This window comes from Salvelinus alpinus, chromosome 25 (genome assembly GCF_045679555.1).
Source record: "Salvelinus alpinus chromosome 25, SLU_Salpinus.1, whole genome shotgun sequence".
In the NCBI taxonomy this organism is placed as follows: Eukaryota; Metazoa; Chordata; class Actinopteri; order Salmoniformes; family Salmonidae; genus Salvelinus; species Salvelinus alpinus.
Window position 1 is genome coordinate 46,904,211 of NC_092110.1, and position 25,995 is coordinate 46,930,205.

Below are 25,995 nucleotides of genomic sequence, written 5' to 3' on the forward strand. Positions count from 1 at the left end.
GAGCTGGTGCAGTGCAAGACACTCGCTCATCCTCACCGATGGTCTGCAGAACAAGGGGGACTTTAAAAAAAAATTAACATCTGAAACAAAAAAAACATCCTACATTAACAAAAAAAATCTCGAAAAAAAAAACAAAACTACTAAAAATCCATCATGAGCTACGATCCTTATATCTCCTACCGCCACACTTGGGACAGCTACCGAGGCTCTTCTCGGCCTTCCACCACCAAATCCTTAATGTACTCCTCTCTCTACTCCTCCTCTTCCTCCCGAGCCCTGGGCCTGGCAGCTGGGAAGCAGCGGACCCTGCGTCCACCGGCCTCTTCCTCACTGCCGGATGCGTCTGCACGGATGGACCTGGCCCAGGCCTCCAACCTCAACACAGAGCTGCTGGGGCTCCGCAGCCAGGAAAAGGAGCAGCTGGTGGGCCTCAACGACCGCTTCGCCACCTACATCGACAAGGTGAGGCGCCTGGAGCAGCAGAACCGGGCCCTTCTGGCAGAGCTGGAGGCTCTCAGGAGGAGGCAGAGGGACCCGTCCCGTCTTCAGGGGCTCTACGAGGGTGAAGCCCGGAGCCTCAGGGCTGCAATCGACCAGAAGACAGGAGATAAGATGCGCATGGAGGCAGAGAGGGACTACCTGAGGGACGTGTACGGGCAGCTGAAGGAGCGCTATGAGGAGGAGGCGCAGTGCCGTGCGGATGCGGAGGAGGCCCTGCAGAGGGCCCGGGAAGAAGTGGGGCGGGCCATGCTGTCTAACTGCGATGCGGAGGCCAGCGTTGTCTCCCTGGCCGAGGAGATGAGCTTCCTGAAGAAGGTGTTTGTGGAGGAGCAGGCGGAGCTGCAGGCCCAAGTAGTGGCGGCTAACGTGTGTGTTGACATGGAGGTGAGCAGGCCAGACCTGTCTGCGGCACTCAAGGAGATCCGGGCGCAATACGAGCGGCTGGCCAATAAGAACATGCAGGCGGCCGAGGACTGGTACCGGGGGAAGTTTGAGTCAGTGGCGGAGATGGCATCGAAGAACAACGAGGCGGTGCGCTCCATCCGGGAGGAGACCATGGAATACCGCCGGCTGCTCCAATCACGCTCCTCTGAGATCGAGGCCCTGCGGAACGTCATCGAGTCGCTGAACAAACAGCTGGAAGAGCTGGAGGAGCACCAAGGGAAAGAGGTCACGAAGTACCAGGTACAGAACCACTCAATCAATCAGAACCAGGGGGAAGAGGTATAGAACCAGGGGGACGAGGTATAGAACCCCTCAATCAATCAGAACCAGGGGGAAGAGGTATAGAACCAGGGGAAGAGGTATAGAACCCCTCAATCAATCAGAACCAGGGGAAGAGGTATAGAACCAGGGGAAGAGGTATAGAACCAGGGGGGAAGAGGTATAGAACCAGCGGGGAAGAGGTATAGAACCAGGGGGAAGAGGTATAGAACCAGCGGGGAAGAGGTATAGAACCAGGGGGAAGAGGTATAGAACCAGGGGAAGAGGTATAGAACCAGGGGGATGAGGTATAGAACCAGGGGGATGAGGTATAGAACCAGGGGGAAGAGGTATAGAACCAGGGGGAAGAGGTATAGAACCAGGGGGAAGAGGTATAGAACCAGGGGGACGAGGTATAGAACCAAGGGGGAAGAGGTATATGGTCTGAGTGGGAGATAAGGTACACAGCGACAAAGGTATAGATGTCATAATGTGACCATTTCAAACCGCGGTAAGAACATAGCCAAAAACTCTTGTAGATATGGATGTGATAATAATGACTCTGATGCTGCTATGACTCTGATTTGGTCCCTGCTCTTTATGGAAAGTGTTTCACTGCACCAGACTTCTCCTCTCCTCCCCAACCCCCACCTCTCCTCTCCTACCCCCACCTCTCCTCCCCAACCCCCACCTCTCCTCCCCAACCCCCACCTCTCCTCCCCAACCCCCACCTCTCCTCTCCTACCCCCACCTCTCTTCTCCTACCCCCACCTCTCCTCTCCTACCCCCAACTCTCCTCCCCTACCCCCACCTCTCCTCCCCAACCCCCACCTCTCCTCCCCAACCCCCACCTCTCCTCCCCTACCCCCACCTCTCCTCTACTACCCCCATCTCTCCTCCCCTACCTCCACCTCTCCTCCCCAACCCCCACCTCTCCTCCCCAACCCCCACCTCTCCTACCCCCACCTCTCCTCTCCTACCCCCACCTCTCCTCCCCTCCCCCCATCTCTCCTAACCCCACCTCTCCTCTCCTACCCCCACCTCTCCTCTCCTCCCCCCACCTCTCCTCTCCTACCCCCACCTCTCCTCCCCCCACCTCTCCTCTCCTACCCCACCTCTCCTCCCCTCCCCCCACCTCTCATAACCCCACCTCTCCTCTCCTCCCCCCACCTCTCCTCTCATACCCCCACCTCTCCTCTCCTACCCCCACCTCTCCTCTCCTACACCCACCTCTCCTCTCCTACCCCCACCCCACCTCTCCTCCGCAAACCCCCAGCCCACCTATCCCCCCCCATCTCTCCTCCCCACAGCTCTCCTCCTCCCCCCAGCTCTCCTCCCCCCACCTCTCCTCCTCTGCCCAGCCCCCCCCCAGCTCTACTCCTCCCCACCTCCTCCTCCCCCCAGCCCCCCCCAGCCCCCCCCACCCCCCAGCCCCCCCCCCCCACCTCTCCGCCCCCCCACCTCTCCTCCCCCCTACCTGTCCACTCTACTCCTCCCCACCTCCTCCTCTCTCTCCTCTCCTCAGTAGTAATAGATCAGTCTGTGCAGGGAGTCGTCGTGTTCATTGTGTAGAGATGATAGTCTCAGAGGTGTGTCAGTATTCATGGACCCCCTCCATAAGGAGACAAAATGACAGAGGGAAGGTCACACCAAAGCTGTTATTCAGCTGAATATGTCCTTCCACTGTTTCTATATTTAGAAAAATAAAGACCTGGTGTGAGACCTGGGCTGCATCTCAATGCCACCTTGTTTCCCATATAGTGTACTAGATAGGGCTCTGGTCCAGGGCACTGCATTATATAGGGAACAATTAGGATATCATTTGGAACACAGACCTTGCTGTTTTATGGACCTGATTTTAATTTTTTTTACATGATATTATTGTTTCAGGATAAATGGTCTGTTTGTTTCAGGTGAGGATAAATGGTCTGGTTTGTTTCAGGATAAATGGTCTGGTTTGTTTCAGGATAAATGGTCTGGTTTGTTTCAGGATAAATGGTCTGGTTTGTTTCAGGATAAATGGTCTGGTTTGTTTCAGGATAAATGGTCTGGTTTGTTTCAGGATAAATGGTCTGGTTTGTTTCAGGATAAATGGTCTGTTTGTTTCAGGTGAGGATAAACGATCTGGAGTGCGACATCAACGAGGCTAAGCAGGAGATGGCTCGCTACCTCAGAGAGTACCAGGACCTTCTCAATGTTAAAATGGCTCTGGACATTGAGATAGCTGCATACAGGTAACCTTAACCTTGGCTCAGCCACTATCAAATTACATCAAAGTTCATTTGTCATTTGCACAGTATACAGCAAGGAATACACAACACAATGAAATGCTTAAAGTCAAACATATCAGCCTGGATCAACAACCACTGGTGTTTGATACGACCAACACAATGATACGACCAACACAATGATACGACCGACACAATGATACGACCGACACAATGATACGACCAACACAATGATACGACCAACACAATGATACGACCAACGCAATTATACGACCAACACAATGATACGACCGACACAATGATACGACCAACACAATGATACGACCAACACAATGATACGACCAACACAATGATACGACCAACACAATGATACGACCAACACAATGATACGACCAGCACAATGATACGACCAACGCAATGATACGACCGACACAATGATACGACCAACACAATGATACGACCGACACAATGATACGACCAACCCAATGATACGACCAGCACAATGATACGACCAACGCAATGATACGACCAACGCAATTATACGACCAACGCAATGATACGACCAACGCAATGATACGACCAACGCAATGATACGACCAACACAATGATACGACCAACACAATGATACGACCAACACAATGATACGACCAACGCAATGATACGACCAACGCAATGATACGACCAACACAATGATACGACCAACACAATGATACGACCAACACAATGATACGACCAACACAATGATACGACCGACACAATGATACGACCGACACAATGATACGACCGACACAATGATACGACCAACGCAATGATACGACCAACACAATGATACGACCAACACAATGATACGACCAGGACAATGATACGACCAACGCAATGATACGACCAACACAATGATACGACCAAGACATTGATACGACCAACACAATGATACGACCAACGCAATGATACGACCAACACAATGATACGACCAACACAATGATACGACCAGCACAATGATACGACCGACACAATGATACGACCAAGACATTGATACGACCAACACAATGATACGACCAACACAATGATACGACCAACACAATGATACGACCGACACAATGATACGACCAGCACAATGATACGACCAACACAATGATACGACCAACACAATGATACGACCGACACAATGATACGACCAGGACAATGATACGACCAACACAATGATACGACCAACACAATGATACGACCAGCGCAATGATACGACCAACACAATGATACGACCAGCGCAATGATACGACCAACACAATGATACGACCAGCGCAATGATACGACCAACACATTGATACGACCAACACAATGATACGACCAACACAATGATACGACCAACACAATGATACGACCAACACATTGATACGACCAACACAATGATACGACCAACACAATGATACGACCAACACAATGATACGACCAGCGCAATGATACGACCAACACAATGATACGACCAGCGCAATGATACGACCAACACAATGATACGACCAGCACAATGATACGACCAACACAATGATACAACCAGGACAATGATACGACCAACACAATGATACGACCAACACAATGATACGACCAACACATTGATACGACCAACACAATGATACGACCAACACAATGATACGACCAACACAATGATACGACCAACACAATGATACGACCAACACAATGATACGACCAACACAATGATACGACCAACATATTAATATATATTTTCTTCACAGGAAACTCCTGGAGGGAGAAGAGTTCAGGCTGACCTTCTCTGCCCTGAACTAAAAACCTTTTCACACTGAACCCCAATAACCCTCAACCCCAATATCTCAATACCTTATACCCTAACCCTAAACCATACTCTTTAGTCTTGTAGCCCTACCATTGGTCCTCCTTCCACCCTTACCTAAACCCCAGACCGTCCTCCCCTTATCACCCCACCCTTACCTAAACCCCAGACCTCCCTCCCCATAACTCATCCCCACTGTACCACCCTAATCGAGTACCACCCTAATCTAGTACCACCCTAATCTAGTACCACCCTAATCTTGAACAGCCCCCCTAAGCGTCCTGAACGTCATCCTTCCGAAGACAGATGAGCCCTTGTTCTACACAAGAGGTCCACGATGAAGAGGTCCCCCTTCTTCTCCACACTGATGTTGTGACATCATACATCAACAAAATGGCCACCGGGCAGAAGACTGCTGAGAGATAGACTGCACTGCATTAGCTCATACAGCTAAGCCTGTGAGCAATATCCTCCTGCTAGAGTTCCCCTCCATTAGCCTCGTCCCAGATCAGTTTGTGCTGCCATGTCAATCGGCTTATGGTCTCTGTCACACCAGCAGAAATAGATCTGGGCCACGTCGCCATCATATCCAAGCATCAGGCTCAGTATTTAATTTGACTGTCCTCCACTTTGTGCAAACATTTGACCAATTGTTTGTAAAGGAGGACTTTATTAAAATGTAATTTAGCTTTGGATGCTTTGGATTGTATCTGTGTGTTGTTCTCATGACGATAGAAAGCTGTTGTGGGCATATTGATTAGGAATATATTGATGTGGAGCTCTATCAACAGGATATTGATCCTGAACTGAACTGCATTCCCGGTTCTGTAGCCAGTGGAACAGTAACCTTAAAGTTTATTGACCTTTCCTTCTCTGTTACTCTTTCATGATATTTCCATTCTCTTTTCAAATTACCACGAGCTTCAGTCAGGCGAAGATAAGACAATAATTTGTTTTGGCATGTTGTTCATGAAACATAAATACTTGCCGTATGTATGAGAAGCTGTGGGTAAGGAAATGTCATGTAAGACTACATTATTAAAGCTTAGTTACTGGTTTCTCCCTGTGATCTTAGAGAAATAGCTATGTTAGCTTCTGTTAGCCCTTTTCTGTTCTGTAAGGCCTTCCGAATGATAGCACTAAACAGGTCTGGATTTCAGGCTGGTCTGAACCTACAAGCTACAAGTAAACAGTAAAACAACTGAAGAATAACTTAGCCTGGTAACAGAAGTATCCAGCCTGGTAACTCAAGCTCTTTGCTGTGCATATGTACACCGACTGATCCTAGATCTGAAACTATCCCAAGTCTGCACCTTATACTGTATGCGTGGTATACCTGTAAGGGCCAGCAACTTGCTGAATAAAATTACATAACTGAACTGCAAATGATCGCATAAATTGTTTTATATTTTTATAATGTGATTGAATTATTCTAGTGTCGGGTCAAAACAAAAGCATGTCTTGTAGACTTTGGTGACCTCTTCATTACTAAAGTAGAAGAGCTTCTTTCTGCCTTCCTCTGATATAGTGACCCATCCAGGGTGATGTAATGTGTAGACTATAGAGAACAGTACAGGTGACAGTATATATATAATGTTTATATAGATAACAGTACAGGTGACAGTATATATATAATGTTTATATAGATAACAGTACAGGTGACAGTATATATATATATATAGATACATGTTTATATAGATAACAGTACAGGTGACAGTATATATATATATAGATACATGTTTATATAGATAACCGTACAGGTTACAGTATATATATATATATATATATATGTTTATATAGATAACAGTACAAGTTACAGTATATATATGTTTATATAGATAACAGTACAGGTGACAGTATATATATAATGTTTATATAGATAACAGTACAAGTTACAGTATATATATGTTTATATAGATAACAGTACAGGTGACAGTATATATATATATGTTTATATAGATAACAGTACAGGTGACAGTATATATATATATATATGTTTATATAGATAACAGTACAGGTGACAGTATATATATATATATATGTTTATATAGATAACAGTACAGGTGACAGTATATATATATATATATATATGTTTATATAGATAACAGTACAGGTGACAGTATATACATATATGTTTATATAGATAACAGTACAGGTGACAGTATATATATATATGTTTATATAGATAACAGTACAGGTGACAGTATATATATATATATATGTTTATATAGATAACAGTACAGGTGACAGTATATATATATATATATGTTTATATAGATAACAGTACAGGTGACAGTATATATATATATATATGTTTATATAGATAACAGTACAGGTGACAGTATATATATATATATATATGTTTATATAGATAACAGTACAGGTGACAGTATATACATATATGTTTATATAGATAACAGTACAGGTGACCTAGTAAAGAGAGATTCTTCACCAGAATCAGAATTCTTCCAGTGATCTGACTGTATGCTAATTACAGTCTATATATATATATGTAGTGTGTGAGTATAGACTGTTTGTTATTTACAGTATATATATGGGTATAGACTGTATGTTATTTACAGTATATATATGTATACAGAGCACATACCTTCCATATGGGTCAGACAAAGAGCAGCACTGCAGCATATCCCACAATGCCCTGTTCCTGGCAGGCAGCCGTGTGAAATGCAATCTGTTGGCTTAGTGCTGCATTGTTGTATCAGCACGATTCTATCCAGCAGGATGGGGGGGTGTAGATCCATACTGCACCCGCTGGGGGGGGGGTAACATACTGGACCCACTGGGGGGGGGGGATGCAGCAGTGCAGATCCCTAACATACTGCACCCACTGGGGGGGGGGGGGGGGTTGCAGCAGTGCAGATCCATACTGCACCCACTGGGGGGGGGGGGGGGTTGCAGCAGTGCAGATCCATACTGCACCCACTTGGGGGGGGGGGGGGAGAGAGAGACAGAGAATATCTGCAACTTCTAATCAAACACAACCCAGCAGGCACAGGTCGTGGTACGACGGGCAGATTTTGAAAGGTTTTTAAGAGTTATTTTTTAGACATCAATATGACGTCTACTAGACATCCATATTCAACAAGGAATCCGACCTGCCTAAGAGACGTCTTATTTCTGACGTCTCTCGTAACTCATATCCAAACAAAATATGTTGACGTGTTTATTTACGACCTCCCAATATTACAAATGAAACGCTGTGCTCATACATCTCACAGCAGCAATGTTCACTGCAACACACACACACACAAAAACACATGACAACGGTGAGATCATCTGTAAAGAGGAAATAGGCTTTTTAAAATAGCAAACACATCCTAAGGTCCCATTCACAATCACTGTTGAACATGTATTTTGTACCAGCATATAATTAAGCAAAAAGGCCTGAGGGGGTGTGGTATATGGCCAATATACCACGGCTAAGGGCTGTTCTTAAGCACGACGCAACGCCGAGTGCCTGGACACAGCCCTTAGCCGTGGTATATTGGCCATATATCACAAACCTCAGATGTTTCCTTATTGCTATTATAAACTGGTTACCAACGTAATTAGAGCAGTAAAAATAACTGTTTTGTCATACCCATCGTCAGCCAATCAGCATTCAGGGCTCGAACCACCCAGATATTTATCTTGGAATAACAAAACCCAATCAGTAAAAGAAAATAAATATCCAAATAATGTCTTTATTAACTGTAGGAAAGGTGGGGAGATTAGAATTACACACACCACCGCGTCTGTCCGGCGCGTCCTTCAGCACCAGCACGAAGTCCCTGCGCCTGCAGAGGGTCGGGTCTCTTCGCCGCTTGGCCGTCATGTTGGGTTTAATAAAATAAATACAAATTAAACTTTATTTTAACAGGGAAATCGCCTTGAGACCAAGGCCTCTTTTGCAAGGGAGTCCTGCATGTACACAAATTATACAAAATATACAAATACAAGTATAATAACATACAAGCAGTTTAAGAAAAGCGATCATATTCCTCAACAAGGAGGTCCCCCATCAACAACATGAACTGCCCTGGAGGTAACATCACGGTGCAGAGAGCTCCGCAGATCATTCCATACACGGGGCGCAAAATCTCAATGCAGATGGACCTAATTCCATCCATAGTGATCAATGGAACCTTTAGGAGTTAGCCATCTGAGAACATACAGTGCCATCTGAGAACATACAGTGCCATCTGAGAACATACAGAGCCTTCGGGAAGTATTCAGACCCCCTTGACTTGTTCCACATTTTGTTACGTTACAGACTTATTCTAAAATGGATACAATTGTTTTCTTTCCTCAATCTACACACAATATCCCATAATGACATCACAATACCCCATAATGACATCACAATACCGCATAATGACATCACAATACCCAATAATTACAGAGCAAAAACAGGTTTTTAGAAATTTTTGCAAATGTATAAAAATTAAAAACTGAAATCAAATTTACATAAGTATTCAGACCCTTTACTCAGTACTTTGTTGATACCCCTTTGGCAGCGATTACAGCCTCCAGTCTTCTTGGGTATGATGCTACAAGGTTGCCGTACCTGTATTTGGGGAGTTTCTCCTATTCTTCTCTGCAGATCCTCTCAAGCTCTGTCAGGTTGGATGGGGAGCGTCGCTGCACAGCTATTTTCAGTTCCCTCCAGAGATGTTAGATCGGGTTCAAGTCCGGGCTCTGGCTGGGCCACTCAAGGACATTCAGAGACTTGTCCCGAAGCCACTCCTGCATTGTCTTGGCTATGTGCTGAGGGTTGTTGTGCTGTTAGAAGGGGAACCTTTACCCCAGGCTGAGGTCCTGAGCACTCTGGAGCAGGTTTTCATCAAGGATCTCTCCTGTACTTTGCTCTGTTCATCTTTCCCTCGATCCTGACTAGCCTCCCAATCCCTGCCGCTGAAAAACATCCCCACAGCATGATGCTGCCACCACCATGCTTTACCTTGGGGATGGTGCCAGGTTTCCTCCAGACATGACGCATGGCATTGAGGCCAAACAGTTCAATCTTGGTTTCATCAGACCAGAGAATCTTGTTTCTCATGGTCAGAGTTCTTTAGGTGCCTATTGGCAAACTCCAAGCAGGCTGTCATGTGCCTTTTACTGAGGAGTGGCTTCCGTCTGGCCACTCTACCATAAAGGCCTGATTGGTGGAATGCTGCAGAGACGGTTGTCCTTCTGGAAGGTTCTCCCATCTCTACCAAGGAACTCTGTCAGAGTGACCACTGGGTTCTTGGCCACCCCCCAGGCGACCAGCTCTAGGAGCTCTAGTGTTGGTGGTTCCAAACTTCTTCCATTTAAGAATGATGGAGGCCACTGTGCTCTTGGGGACCTTCAATGCTGCAGAAATATTTTGGTACCCTTCCCCAGATCTGTGCCTCAACACAATCCTGGACAGTTCCTTTGACCTCATGTCTTGGTTTTTGCTCTGACATGCACCATCAACTGTGGGACCTTATATAGACAGCTGTGTGCCTTTCCAAATCATGTCCAATTAATTGAATTTACCACAGGTGGACTCCAATCAAGTTGTAGAAACATCTCAAGGATGCTCAATGGAAACAGGATGCACCTGAGCTCAATTTCGAGTCTCATAGCAAAGGGTCTGAATACTTACGTACATAAGGTATCGTTTTAAAAAATAAATTTGCAAACATTTCTACAAACTTGATTTTGCTTTGTCATTATGTATTGTGATGTCATTATGGGGTATTGTGATGTCATTATGGGGTATTGTGATGTCATTATGGGGTATTGTGATGTCATTATGGGGTACTGTGTGTAGATTGAGGTTTTTTGTATTTATTTAATCCATTTTAGAATAAGGCTGTAATGTAACAAAACATGGAAAAAGGGAAGGGGTCTGAATACTTTCAGAATTATCTGTCTATAGTTAGTTAAACCATCTGAGGACCTCTATAGTTAGTTAACCATCTGAGGACCTCTATAGTTAGTTAACCATCTGAGGACCTCTATAGTTAGTTAACCATCTGAGGACCTCTATAGTTAGTTAACCTCTATAGTTAGTTAACCATCTGAGGACCTCTATAGTTAGTTAACCATCTGAGGACATCTATAGTTAGTTAACCATCTGAGGACCTCTATAGTTAGTTAACCATCTGAGGACCTCTATAGTTAGTTAACCATCTGAGGACCTCTATAGTTAGTTAACCATCTGAGGACCTCTATAGTTAGTTAACCATCTGAGGACCTCTATAGTTAGTTAACCATCTGAGGACCTCTATAGTTAGTTAACCATCTGAGGACCTCTATAGTTAGTTAACCATCTGAGGACCTCTATAGTTAGTTAACCATCTGAGGACCTCTATAGTTAGTTAACCATCTGAGGACCTCTATAGTTAGTTAACCATCTGAGGACCTCTATAGTTAGTTAACCATCTGAGGACCTCTATAGTTAGTTAACCATCTGAGGACCTCTATAGTTAGTTAACCATCTGAGGACCTCTATAGTTAGTTAACCATCTGAGGACCTCTATAGTTAGTTAACCATCTGAGGACCTCTATAGTTAGTTAACCATCTGAGGACCTCTATAGTTAGTTAACCATCTGAGGACCTCTATAGTTAGTTAACCATCTGAGGACCTCTATAGTTAGTTAACCATCTGAGGACCTCTATAGTTAGTTAACCATCTGAGGACCTCTATAGTTAGTTAACCATCTGAGGACCTCTATAGTTAGTTAACCATCTGAGGACCTCTATAGTTAGTTAACCATCTGAGGACCTCTATAGTTAGTTAACCATCTGAGGACCTCTATAGTTAGTTAACCATCTGAGGACCTCTATAGTTAGTTAACCATCTGAGGACCTCTATAGTTAGTTAACCATCTGAGGACCTCTATAGTTAGTTAACCATCTGAGGACCTCTATAGTTAGTTAACCATCTGAGGACCTCTATAGTTAGTTAACCATCTGAGGACCTCTATAGTTAGTTAACCATCTGAGGACCTCTATAGTTAGTTAACCATCTGAGGACCTCTATAGTTAGTTAACCATCTGAGGACCTCTATAGTTAGTTAACCATCTGAGGACCTCTATAGTTAGTTAACCATCTGAGGACCTCTATAGTTAGTTAACCATCTGAGGACCTCTATAGTTAGTTAACCATCTGAGGACCTCTATAGTTAGTTAACCATCTGAGGACCTCTATAGTTAGTTAACCATCTGAGGACCTCTATAGTTAGTTAACCATCTGAGGACCTCTATAGTTAGTTAACCATCTGAGGACCTCTATAGTTAGTTAACCATCTGAGGACCTCTATAGTTAGTTAACCATCTGAGGACCTCTATAGTTAGTTAACCATCTGAGGACCTCTATAGTTAGTTAACCATCTGAGGACCTCTATAGTTAGTTAACCATCTGAGGACCTCTATAGTTAGTTAACCATCTGAGGACCTCTATAGTTAGTTAACCATCTGAGGACCTCTATAGTTAGTTAACCATCTGAGGACCTCTATAGTTAGTTAACCATCTGAGGACCTCTATAGTTAGTTAACCATCTGAGGACCTCTATAGTTAGTTAACCATCTGAGGACCTCTATAGTTAGTTAACCATCTGAGGACCTCTATAGTTAGTTAACCATCTGAGGACCCCTATAGTTAGTTAACCATCTGAGGACCTCTATAGTTAGTTAACCATCTGAGGACCTCTATAGTTAGTTAACCACCTGAGGACCTCTATAGTTAGTTAACCACCTGAGGACCTCTATAGTTAGTTAACCATCTGAGGACCTCTATAGTTAGTTAACCATCTGAGGACCTCTATAGTTAGTTAACCATCTGAGGACCTCTATAGTTAGTTAACCATCTGAGGACCTCTATAGTTAGTTAACCATCTGAGGACCTCTATAGTTAGTTAACCATCTGAGGACCTCTATAGTTAGTTAACCATCTGAGGACCTCTATAGTTAGTTAACCATCTGAGGACCTCTATAGTTAGTTAACCATCTGAGGACCTCTATAGTTAGTTAACCATCTGAGGACCTCTATAGTTAGTTAACCATCTGAGGACCTCTATAGTTAGTTAACCATCTGAGGACCTCTATAGTTAGTTAACCATCTGAGGACCTCTATAGTTAGTTAACCATCTGAGGACCTCTATAGTTAGTTAACCATCTGAGGACCTCTATAGTTAGTTAACCATCTGAGGACCTCTATAGTTAGTTAACCATCTGAGGACCTCTATAGTTAGTTAACCATCTGAGGACCTCTATAGTTAGTTAACCATCTGAGGACCTCTATAGTTAGTTAACCATCTGAGGACCTCTATAGTTAGTTAACCATCTGAGGACCTCTATAGTTAGTTAACCATCTGAGGACCTCTATAGTTAGTTAACCATCTGAGGACCTCTATAGTTAGTTAACCATCTGAGGACCTCTATAGTTAGTTAACCATCTGAGGACCTCTATAGTTAGTTAACCATCTGAGGACCTCTATAGTTAGTTAACCATCTGAGGACCTCTATAGTTAGTTAACCATCTGAGGACCTCTATAGTTAGTTAACCATCTGAGGACCTCTATAGTTAGTTAACCATCTGAGGACCTCTATAGTTAGTTAACCATCTGAGGACCTCTATAGTTAGTTAACCATCTGAGGACCTCTATAGTTAGTTAACCATCTGAGGACCTCTATAGTTAGTTAACCATCTGAGGACCTCTATAGTTAGTTAACCATCTGAGGACCTCTATAGTTAGTTAACCATCTGAGGACCTCTATAGTTAGTTAACCATCTGAGGACCTCTATAGTTAGTTAACCATCTGAGGACCTCTATAGTTAGTTAACCATCTGAGGACCTCTATAGTTAGTTAACCATCTGAGGACCTCTATAGTTAGTTAACCATCTGAGGACCTCTATAGTTAGTTAACCATCTGAGGACCTCTATAGTTAGTTAACCATCTGAGGACCTCTATAGTTAGTTAACCATCTGAGGACCTCTATAGTTAGTTAACCATCTGAGGACCTCTATAGTTAGTTAACCATCTGAGGACCTCTATAGTTAGTTAACCATCTGAGGACCTCTATAGTTAGTTAACCATCTGAGGACCTCTATAGTTAGTTAACCATCTGAGGACCTCTATAGTTAGTTAACCATCTGAGGACCTCTATAGTTAGTTAACCATCTGAGGACCTCTATAGTTAGTTAACCATCTGAGGACCTCTATAGTTAGTTAACCATCTGAGGACCTCTATAGTTAGTTAACCATCTGAGGACCTCTATAGTTAGTTAACCATCTGAGGACCTCTATAGTTAGTTAACCATCTGAGGACCTCTATAGTTAGTTAACCATCTGAGGACCTCTATAGTTAGTTAACCATCTGAGGACCTCTATAGTTAGTTAACCATCTGAGGACCTCTATAGTTAGTTAACCATCTGAGGACCTCTATAGTTAGTTAACCATCTGAGGACCCCTATAGTTAGTTAACCATCTGAGGACATCTGTAGTTAGTTAACCATCTGAGGACCTCTATAGTTAGTTAACCATCTGAGGACCTCTATAGTTAGTTAACCATCTGAGGACCTCTGTAGTTAGTTAACCATCTGAGGACCTCTATAGTTAGTTAACCATCTGAGGACCTCTGTAGTTAGTTAACCATCTGAGGACCTCTATAGTTAGTTAACCATCTGAGGACCTCTATAGTTAGTTAACCATCTGAGGACCTCTATAGTTAGTTAACCATCTGAGGACCCCTATAGTTAGTTAACCATCTGAGGACATCTATAGTTAGTTAACCTCTATAGTTAGTTAACCATCTGAGGACCTCTATAGTTAGTTAACCATCTGAGGACCTCTATAGTTAGTTAACCATCTGAGGACCTCTATAGTTAGTTAACCATCTGATGACCTCTATAGTTAGTTAACCTCTATAGTTAGTTAACCATCTGAGGACCTCTATAGTTAGTTAACCATCTGAGGACCTCTATAGTTAGTTAACCATCTGAGGACCTCTATAGTTAGTTAACCATCTGAGGACCTCTGTAGTTAGTTAACCATCTGAGGACCTCTATAGTTAGTTAACCATCTGAGGACCTCTATAGTTAGTTAACCATCTGAGGACCTCTATAGTTAGTTAACCATCTGAGGACCTCTATAGTTAGTTAACCATCTGAGGACCTCTATAGTTAGTTAACCATCTGAGGACCTCTATAGTTAGTTAACCATCTGAGGACCTCTATAGTTAGTTAACCATCTGAGGACATCTATAGTTAGTTAACCATCTGAGGACCTCTATAGTTAGTTAACCATCTGAGGACCTCTATAGTTAGTTAACCATCTGAGGACCTCTATAGTTAGTTAACCATCTGAGGACCTCTATAGTTAGTTAACCATCTGAGGACCTCTATAGTTAGTTAACCATCTGAGGACCTATATAGTTAGTTAACCATCTGAGGACCTCTATAGTTAGTTAACCATCTGAGGACCTCTATAGTTAGTTAACCATCTGAGGATCTCTATAGTTAGTTAACCATCTGAGGACCTCTATAGTTAGTTAACCATCTGAGGACCTCTATAGTTAGTTAACCATCTGAGGACCTCTATAGTTAGTTAACCATCTGAGGACCTCTATAGTTAGTTAACCATCTGAGGACCTCTATAGTTAGTTAACCATCTGAGGACCTCTATAGTTAGTTAACCATCTGAGGACCTCTATAGTTAGTTAACCATCTGAGGACCTCTATAGTTAGTTAACCATCTGAGGACCTCTATAGTTAGTTAACCATCTGAGGACCTCTATAGTTAGTTAACCATCTGAGGACCTCTATAGTTAGTTAACCATCTGAGGACCTCTATAGTTAGTTAACCATCTGAGGACCTCTATAGTTAGTTAACCATCTGAGGACCTCTATAGTTAGTTAACCATCTGAGGACCTCTATAGTTAGTTAACCATCTGAGGACCTCTATAGTTAGTTAACCATCTGAGGACCTCTATAGTTAGTTAACCATCTGAGGACCTCTATAGTTAGTTAACCATCTGAGGACCTCTATAGTTAGTTAACCATCTGAGGACCTCTATAGTTAGTTAACCATCTGAGGACCTCTATAGTTAGTTAACCATCTGAGGACCTCTATAGTTAGTTAACCATCTGAGGACCTCTATAGTTAGTTAACCATCTGAGGACCTCTATAGTTAGTTAACCATCTGAGGACCTCTATAGTTAGTTAACCATCTGAGGACCTCTATAGTTAGTTAACCATCTGAGGACCTCTATAGTTAGTTAACCATCTGAGGACCTCTATAGTTAGTTAACCATCTGAGGACCTCTATAGTTAGTTAACCATCTGAGGACCTCTATAGTTAGTTAACCATCTGAGGACCTCTATAGTTAGTTAACCATCTGAGGACCTCTATAGTTAGTTAACCATCTGAGGACCTCTATAGTTAGTTAACCATCTGAGGACCTCTATAGTTAGTTAACCATCTGAGGACCTCTATAGTTAGTTAACCATCTGAGGACCTCTATAGTTAGTTAACCATCTGAGGACCTCTATAGTTAGTTAACCATCTGAGGACCTCTATAGTTAGTTAACCATCTGAGGACCTCTATAGTTAGTTAACCATCTGAGGACCTCTATAGTTAGTTAACCATCTGAGGACCTCTATAGTTAGTTAACCATCTGAGGACCCCTATAGTTAGTTAACCATCTGAGGACCTCTATAGTTAGTTAACCATCTGAGGACCTCTATAGTTAGTTAACCATCTGAGGACCTCTATAGTTAGTTAACCATCTGAGGACCTCTATAGTTAGTTAACCATCTGAGGACCTCTATAGTTAGTTAACCATCTGAGGACCTCTATAGTTAGTTAACCATCTGAGGACCTCTATAGTTAGTTAACCATCTGAGGACCTCTATAGTTAGTTAACCTCTATAGTTAGTTAACCATCTGAGGACCTCTATAGTTAGTTAACCATCTGAGGACCTCTATAGTTAGTTAACCATCTGAGGACCTCTATAGTTAGTTAACCATCTGAGGACCTCTATAGTTAGTTAACCATCTGAGGACCTCTATAGTTAGTTAACCATCTGAGGACCTCTATAGTTAGTTAACCATCTGAGGACATCTATAGTTAGTTAACCATCTGAGGACCTCTATAGTTAGTTAACCATCTGAGGACCTCTATAGTTAGTTAACCATCTGAGGACCTCTATAGTTAGTTAACCATCTGAGGACCTCTATAGTTAGTTAACCATCTGAGGACCTCTATAGTTAGTTAACCATCTGAGGACCTCTATAGTTAGTTAACCATCTGAGGACCTCTATAGTTAGTTAACCATCTGAGGACCTCTATAGTTAGTTAACCATCTGAGGACCTCTATAGTTAGTTAACCATCTGAGGACCTCTATAGTTAGTTAACCATCTGAGAACATCTATAGTTAGTTAACCATCTGAGGACCTCTATAGTTAGTTAACCATCTGAGGACCTCTATAGTTAGTTAACCATCTGAGGACCTCTATAGTTAGTTAACCATCTGAGGACCTCTATAGTTAGTTAACCATCTGAGGACCTCTATAGTTAGTTAACCATCTGAGGACCTCTATAGTTAGTTAACCATCTGAGGACCTCTATAGTTAGTTAACCATCTGAGGACCTCTATAGTTAGTTAACCATCTGAGGACCTCTATAGTTAGTTAACCATCTGAGGACCTCTATAGTTAGTTAACCATCTGAGGACCTCTATAGTTAGTTAACCATCTGAGGACCTCTATAGTTAGTTAACCATCTGAGGACCTCTATAGTTAGTTAACCATCTGAGGACCTCTATAGTTAGTTAACCATCTGAGGACCTCTATAGTTAGTTAACCATCTGAGGACCTCTATAGTTAGTTAACCATCTGAGGACCTCTATAGTTAGTTAACCATCTGAGGACCTCTATAGTTAGTTAACCATCTGAGGACCTCTATAGTTAGTTAACCATCTGAGGACCTCTATAGTTAGTTAACCATCTGAGGACCTCTATAGTTAGTTAACCATCTCAGGACCTCTATAGTTAGTTAACCATCTCAGGACCTCTATAGTTAGTTAACCATCTGAGGACCTCTATAGTTAGTTAACCATCTGAGGACCTCTATAGTTAGTTAACCATCTGAGGACCTCTATAGTTAGTTAACCATCTCAGGACCTCTATAGTTAGTTAACCATCTCAGGACCTCTATAGTTAGTTAACCTCTATAGTTAGTTAACCATCTGAGGACCTCTATAGTTAGTTAACCATCTGAGGACCTCTATAGTTAGTTAACCATCTGAGGACCTCTATAGTTAGTTAACCATCTGAGGACCTCTATAGTTAGTTAACCATCTGAGGACCTCTATAGTTAGTTAACCATCTGAGGACCTCTATAGTTAGTTAACCATCTGAGGACCTCTATAGTTAGTTAACCATCTGAGGACCTCTATAGTTAGTTAACCATCTGAGGACCTCTATAGTTAGTTAACCATCTGAGGACCTCTATAGTTAGTTAACCATCTGAGGACCTCTATAGTTAGTTAACCATCTGAGGACCTCTATAGTTAGTTAACCATCTGAGGACCTCTATAGTTAGTTAACCATCTGAGGACCTCTATAGTTAGTTAACCTCTATAGTTAGTTAACCATCTGAGGACCTCTATAGTTAGTTAACCATCTGAGGACCTCTATAGTTAGTTAACCATCTGAGGACCTCTATAGTTAGTTAACCATCTGAGGACCTCTATAGTTAGTTAACCATCTGAGGACCTCTATAGTTAGTTAACCATCTGAGGACCTCTATAGTTAGTTAACCATCTGAGGACCTCTATAGTTAGTTAACCATCTGAGGACCTCTATAGTTAGTTAACCATCTGAGGACCTCTATAGTTAGTTAACCATCTGAGGACCTCTATAGTTAGTTAACCATCTGAGGACCCCTATAGTTAGTTAACCATCTGAGGACCTCTATAGTTAGTTAACCATCTGAGGACCTCTATAGTTAGTTAACCATCTGAGGACCTCTATAGTTAGTTAACCATCTGAGGACCTCTATAGTTAGTTAACCATCTGAGGACCCCTATAGTTAGTTAACCATCTGAGGACCTCTATAGTTAGTTAACCATCTGAGGACCTCTATAGTTAGTTAACCATCTGAGGACCTCTATAGTTAGTTAACCATCTGAGGACCTCTATAGTTAGTTAACCATCTGAGGACCTCTATAGTTAGTTAACCATCTGAGGACCTCTATAGTTAGTTAACCATCTGAGGACCTCTATAGTTAGTTAACCATCTGAGGACCTCTATAGTTAGTTAACCATCTGAGGACCTCTATAGTTAGTTAACCATCTGAGGACCTCTATAGTTAGTTAACCATCTGAGGACCTCTATAGTTAGTTAACCATCTGAGGACCTCTATAGTTAGTTAACCATCTGAGGACCTCTATAGTTAGTTAACCATCTGAGGACCCCTATAGTTAGTTAACCATCTGAGGACCTCTATAGTTAGTTAACCATCTGAGGACCTCTATAGTTAGTTAACCATCTGAGGACCTCTATAGTTAGTTAACCATCTGAGGACCTCTATAGTTAGTTAACCATCTGAGGACCTCTATAGTTAGTTAACCATCTGAGGACCTCTATAGTTAGTTAACCATCTGAGGACCTCTATAGTTAGTTAACCATCTGAGGACCTCTATAGTTAGTTAACCATCTGAGGACCTCTATAGTTAGTTAACCATCTGAGGACCTCTATAGTTAGTTAACCATCTGAGGACCTCTATAGTTAGTTAACCATCTGAGGACCTCTATAGTTAGTTAACCATCTGAGGACCTCTATAGTTAGTTAACCATCTGAGGACCTCTATAGTTAGTTAACCATCTGAGGACCTCTATAGTTAGTTAACCATCTGAGGACCCCTATAGTTAGTTAACCATCTGAGGACCTCTATAGTTAGTTAACCATCTGAGGACCTCTATAGTTAGTTAACCATCTGAGGACCTCTATAGTTAGTTAACCATCTGAGGACCTCTATAGTTAGTTAACCATCTGAGGACCTCTATAGTTAGTTAACCATCTGAGGACCTCTATAGTTAGTTAACCATCTGAGGACCTCTATAGTTAGTTAACCTCTATAGTTAGTTAACCATCTGAGGACCTCTATAGTTAGTTAACCATCTGAGGACCTCTATAGTTAGTTAACCATCTGAGGACCTCTATAGTTAGTTAACCATCTGAGGACCTCTATAGTTAGTTAACCATCTGAGGACCTCTATAGTTAGTTAACCATCTGAGGACCTCTATAGTTAGTTAACCATCTGAGGACATCTATAGTTAGTTAACCATCTGAGGACCTCTATAGTTAGTTAACCATCTGAGGACCTCTATAGTTAGTTAACCATCTGAGGACCTCTATAGTTAGTTAACCATCTGAGGACCTCTATAGTTAGTTAACCATCTGAGGACCTCTATAGTTAGTTAACCATCTGAGGACCTCTATAGTTAGTTAACCATCTGAGGACCTCTATAGTTAGTTAACCATCTGAGGACCTCTATAGTTAGTTAACCATCTGAGGACCTCTATAGTTAGTTAACCATCTGAGGACCTCTATAGTTAGTTAACCATCTGAGAACATCTATAGTTAGTTAACCATCTGAGGACCTCTATAGTTAGTTAACCATCTGAGGACCTCTATAGTTAGTTAACCATCTGAGGACCTCTATAGTTAGTTAACCATCTGAGGACCTCTATAGTTAGTTAACCATCTGAGGACCTCTATAGTTAGTTAACCATCTGAGGACCTCTATAGTTAGTTAACCATCTGAGGACCTCTATAGTTAGTTAACCATCTGAGGACCTCTATAGTTAGTTAACCATCTGAGGACCTCTATAGTTAGTTAACCATCTGAGGACCTCTATAGTTAGTTAACCATCTGAGGACCTCTATAGTTAGTTAACCACCTGAGGACCTCTATAGTTAGTTAACCATCTGAGGACCTCTATAGTTAGTTAACCATCTCAGGACCTCTATAGTTAGTTAACCATCTCAGGACCTCTATAGTTAGTTAACCTCTATAGTTAGTTAACCATCTGAGGACCTCTATAGTTAGTTAACCATCTGAGGACCTCTATAGTTAGTTAACCATCTCAGGACCTCTATAGTTAGTTAACCATCTCAGGACCTCTATAGTTAGTTAACCATCTGAGGACCTCTATAGTTAGTTAACCATCTGAGGACCTCTATAGTTAGTTAACCATCTGAGGACCTCTATAGTTAGTTAACCATCTGAGGACCTCTATAGTTAGTTAACCACCTGAGGACCTCTATAGTTAGTTAACCATCTGAGGACCTCTATAGTTAGTTAACCATCTGAGGACCTCTATAGTTAGTTAACCATCTGAGGACCTCTATAGTTAGTTAACCATCTGAGGACCTCTATAGTTAGTTAACCATCTGAGGACCTCTATAGTTAGTTAACCATCTGAGGACCTCTATAGTTAGTTAACCATCTGAGGACCTCTATAGTTAGTTAACCATCTGAGGACCTCTATAGTTAGTTAACCATCTGAGGACCTCTATAGTTAGTTAACCATCTGAGGACCTCTATAGTTAGTTAACCATCTGAGGACCTCTATAGTTAGTTAACCATCTGAGGACCTCTATAGTTAGTTAACCATCTGAGGACCTCTATAGTTAGTTAACCATCTGAGGACCTCTATAGTTAGTTAACCATCTGAGGACCTCTATAGTTAGTTAACCATCTGAGGACCTCTATAGTTAGTTAACCATCTGAGGACCTCTATAGTTAGTTAACCATCTGAGGACCTCTATAGTTAGTTAACCTCTATAGTTAGTTAACCATCTGAGGACCTCTATAGTTAGTTAACCATCTGAGGACCTCTATAGTTAGTTAACCATCTGAGGACCTCTATAGTTAGTTAACCATCTGAGGACCTCTATAGTTAGTTAACCATCTGAGGACCTCTATAGTTAGTTAACCATCTGAGGACCTCTATAGTTAGTTAACCATCTGAGGACCTCTATAGTTAGTTAACCATCTGAGGACCTCTATAGTTAGTTAACCATCTGAGGACCTCTATAGTTAGTTAACCATCTGAGGACCTCTATAGTTAGTTAACCATCTGAGGACCTCTATAGTTAGTTAACCATCTGAGGACCTCTATAGTTAGTTAACCATCTCAGGACCTCTATAGTTAGTTAACCATCTCAGGACCTCTATAGTTAGTTAACCATCTGAGGACCTCTATAGTTAGTTAACCATCTGAGGACCTCTATAGTTAGTTAACCATCTGAGGACCTCTATAGTTAGTTAACCATCTCAGGACCTCTATAGTTAGTTAACCATCTCAGGACCTCTATAGTTAGTTAACCTCTATAGTTAGTTAACCATCTGAGGACCTCTATAGTTAGTTAACCATCTGAGGACCTCTATAGTTAGTTAACCATCTCAGGACCTCTATAGTTAGTTAACCATCTCAGGACCTCTATAGTTAGTTAACCATCTGAGGACCTCTATAGTTAGTTAACCATCTGAGGACCTCTATAGTTAGTTAACCATCTGAGGACCTCTATAGTTAGTTAACCATCTGAGGACCTCTATAGTTAGTTAACCATCTGAGGACCTCTATAGTTAGTTAACCATCTGAGGACCTCTATAGTTAGTTAACCATCTGAGGACCTCTATAGTTAGTTAACCATCTGAGGACCTCTATAGTTAGTTAACCATCTGAGGACCTCTATAGTTAGTTAACCATCTGAGGACCTCTATAGTTAGTTAACCATCTGAGGACCTCTATAGTTAGTTAACCATCTGAGGACCTCTATAGTTAGTTAACCATCTGAGGACCTCTATAGTTAGTTAACCTCTATAGTTAGTTAACCATCTGAGGACCTCTATAGTTAGTTAACCATCTGAGGACCTCTATAGTTAGTTAACCATCTGAGGACCTCTATAGTTAGTTAACCATCTCAGGACCTCTATAGTTAGTTAACCATCTGAGGACCTCTATAGTTAGTTAACCATCTGAGGACCTCTATAGTTAGTTAACCATCTGAGGACCTCTATAGTTAGTTAACCATCTGAGGACCTCTATAGTTAGTTAACCATCTGAGGACCTCTATAGTTAGTTAACCATCTGAGGACCTCTATAGTTAGTTAACCATCTGAGGACCTCTATAGTTAGTTAACCATCTGAGGACCTCTATAGTTAGTTAACCATCTCAGGACCTCTATAGTTAGTTAACCATCTGAGGACCTCTATAGTTAGTTAACCATCTGAGGACCTCTATAGTTAGTTAACCATCTGAGGACCTCTATAGTTAGTTAACCATCTGAGGACCTCTATAGTTAGTTAACCATCTGAGGACCTCTATAGTTAGTTAACCATCTGAGGACCTCTATAGTTAGTTAACCATCTGAGGACCTCTATAGTTAGTTAACCATCTGAGGACCTCTATAGTTAGTTAACCATCTGAGGACCTCTATAGTTAGTTAACCATCTGAGGACCTCTATAGTTAGTTAACCATCTGAGGACCTCTATAGTTAGTTAACCATCTGAGGACCTCTATAGTTAGTTAACCATCTGAGGACCTCTATAGTTAGTTAACCATCTGAGGACCTCTATAGTTAGTTAACCATCTGAGGACCTCTATAGTTAGTTAACCATCTGAGGACCTCTATAGTTAGTTAACCATCTGAGGACCTCTATAGTTAGTTAACCATCTGAGGACATCTATAGTTAGTTAACCATTAACCAACTCAGCACAGCAGAGTAGGGAAGGCCAGACCCAGCACAGCACAGTAGGGAAGGTCAGACCCAGCACAGTAGGGAAGGTCAGACCCAGCACAGTAGGGAAGGCGAGACCCAGCACAGTAGGGAAGGTCAGACCCAGCACAGTAGGGAAGGCGAGACCCAGCACAGTAGGGAAGGCCAGACCCAGCACAGTAGGGAAGGCCAGACCCAGCACAGTAGGGAAGTGCAGACCCAGCACAGTAGGGAAGGCCAGACCCAGCACAGTAGGGAAGGCCAGACCCAGCACAGTAGGGAAGGCCAGACCCAACACAGTAGGGAAGGCCAGACCCAACACAGTAGGGAAGGCCAGGTGTGATTTGTGCATCACTAAGTGTAGAGCAGCTTGGCATGTCCACAGGACGTATGGCTTTGTCCATCTGCTAAGACAAATACTTGCTCAGAACATGTGGTCAGAGATTGTGGTTTCTTTCTCAGTTTCCAGAGTGATTCCTGTAACAGAGTGAATGAACACTTTGGGTCTTCCCTGGTTACTAGGCTGGTCAGGGGTCTTCCCTGGTTACTAGGCTGGTCAGGGGTCTTCCCTGGTTACTAGGCTGGTCAGGGGTCTTCCCTGGTTACTAGGCTGGTCAGGGGTCTTTCCCTGGTTACTAGGCTGGTCAGGGGTCTTCCCTGGTTACTAGGGTGGTCAGGACACTGTATTCAGATGGACTGTGGATCAGGTTCCTTGGCCTCCATCTGGGGGCCACTTCTCCTGGTCCTTGCTGGACCTCTGGCTTTGAACTGCTCTCTGCCTGAGATAGCATTTACCCAGTTCTAGTGGTCTGACCTGCCTGAGATAGCATTTACCCAGTTGTAGTAGATGGTCTGACCTGCCTGAGATGGCATTTACCCAGTTCTAGTGGTCTGACCTGCCTGAGATGGCATTTACCCAGTTCTAGTGGTCTGACCTGCCTGAGATGGCATTTACCCAGTTCTAGTGGTCTTACCTGCCTGAGATAGCATTTACCCAGTTCTAGTAGATGGTCTGACCTGCCTGAGATGGCATTTACCTAGTTCTAGTGGTCTGACCTGCCTGAGATAGCATTTACCCAGTTCTAGTAGATGGTCTGACCTGCCTGAGATGGCATTTACCCAGTTCTAGTGGTCTGACCTGCCTGAGATTGCAATTACCCAGTTCTAGTGGTCTGACCTGCCTGAGATAGCATTTACCCAGTTCTAGTGGTCTGACCTGCCTGAGATGGCATTTACCCAGTTCTAGTGGTCTGACCTGCCTGAGATGGCATTTACCCAGTTCTAGTGGTCTGACCTGCCTGAGATGGCATTTACCCAGTTCTAGTAGATTGTCTGACCTGCCTGAGATAGCATTTACCTAGTTCTAGTGGTCTGACCTGCCTGAGATGGCATTTACCCAGTTCTAGTGGTCTGACCTGCCTGAGATGGCATTTACCCAGTTCTAGTGGTCTTACCTGCCTGAGATTGCAATTACCCAGTTCTAGTGGTCTGACCTGCCTGAGATAGCATTTACCCAGTTCTAGTGGTCTGACCTGCCTGAGATGGCATTTACCCAGTTCTAGTGGTCTGACCTGCCTGAGATAGCATTTACCTAGTTCTAGTGGTCTGACCTGCCTGAGATAGCATTTACCCAGTTCTAGTAGATGGTCTGACCTGCCTGAGATGGCATTTACCCAGTTCTAGTGGTCTGACCTGCTTGAGATTGCAATTACCCAGTTCTAGTGGTCTGACCTGCCTGAGATAGCATTTACCCAGTTCTAGTGGTCTGACCTGCCTGAGATGGCATTTACCCAGTTCTAGTGGTCTGACCTGCTTGAGATTGCAATTACCCAGTTCTAGTGGTCTGACCTGCCTGAGATAGCATTTACCCAGTTCTAGTGGTCTGACCTGCCTGAGATGGCATTTACCCAGTTCTAGTGGTCTGACCTGCCTGAGATGGCATTTACCTAGTTCTAGTGGTCTGACCTGCCTGAGATAGCAT

At 42.9% G+C, this 25,995-nt stretch overlaps 1 protein-coding gene across 1 annotated transcript; it reads left to right on the plus strand.

Annotated features, from left to right (window-relative positions):
- neff2 (neuronal intermediate filament family member 2) lies at nucleotides 1-5,424 on the plus strand. Its single transcript, XM_071366955.1, has 3 exons — nucleotides 1-1,185; nucleotides 3,313-3,437; nucleotides 5,180-5,424. Exons 1-3 carry the CDS (start codon nucleotides 154-156, stop codon nucleotides 5,229-5,231), a joined length of 1,209 nt encoding a protein of 402 aa, XP_071223056.1. The 5' UTR covers nucleotides 1-153; the 3' UTR covers nucleotides 5,232-5,424.
- The last annotated feature ends 20,571 nt before the right edge of the window (nucleotides 5,425-25,995 follow it).

Coding starts and splice junctions, on each gene's coding strand:
- neff2 (XM_071366955.1), top strand. CDS start 154: ATGAGCTACGATCCTTATATCTCCTACCGCCACACTTGGGACAGCTAC. Junction 1,186..3,312: donor AAGAGGTCACGAAGTACCAG/GTACAGAACCAC, acceptor TGTTTGTTTCAG/GTGAGGATAAACGATCTGGA. Junction 3,438..5,179: donor ATTGAGATAGCTGCATACAG/GTAACCTTAACC, acceptor TTTTCTTCACAG/GAAACTCCTGGAGGGAGAAG.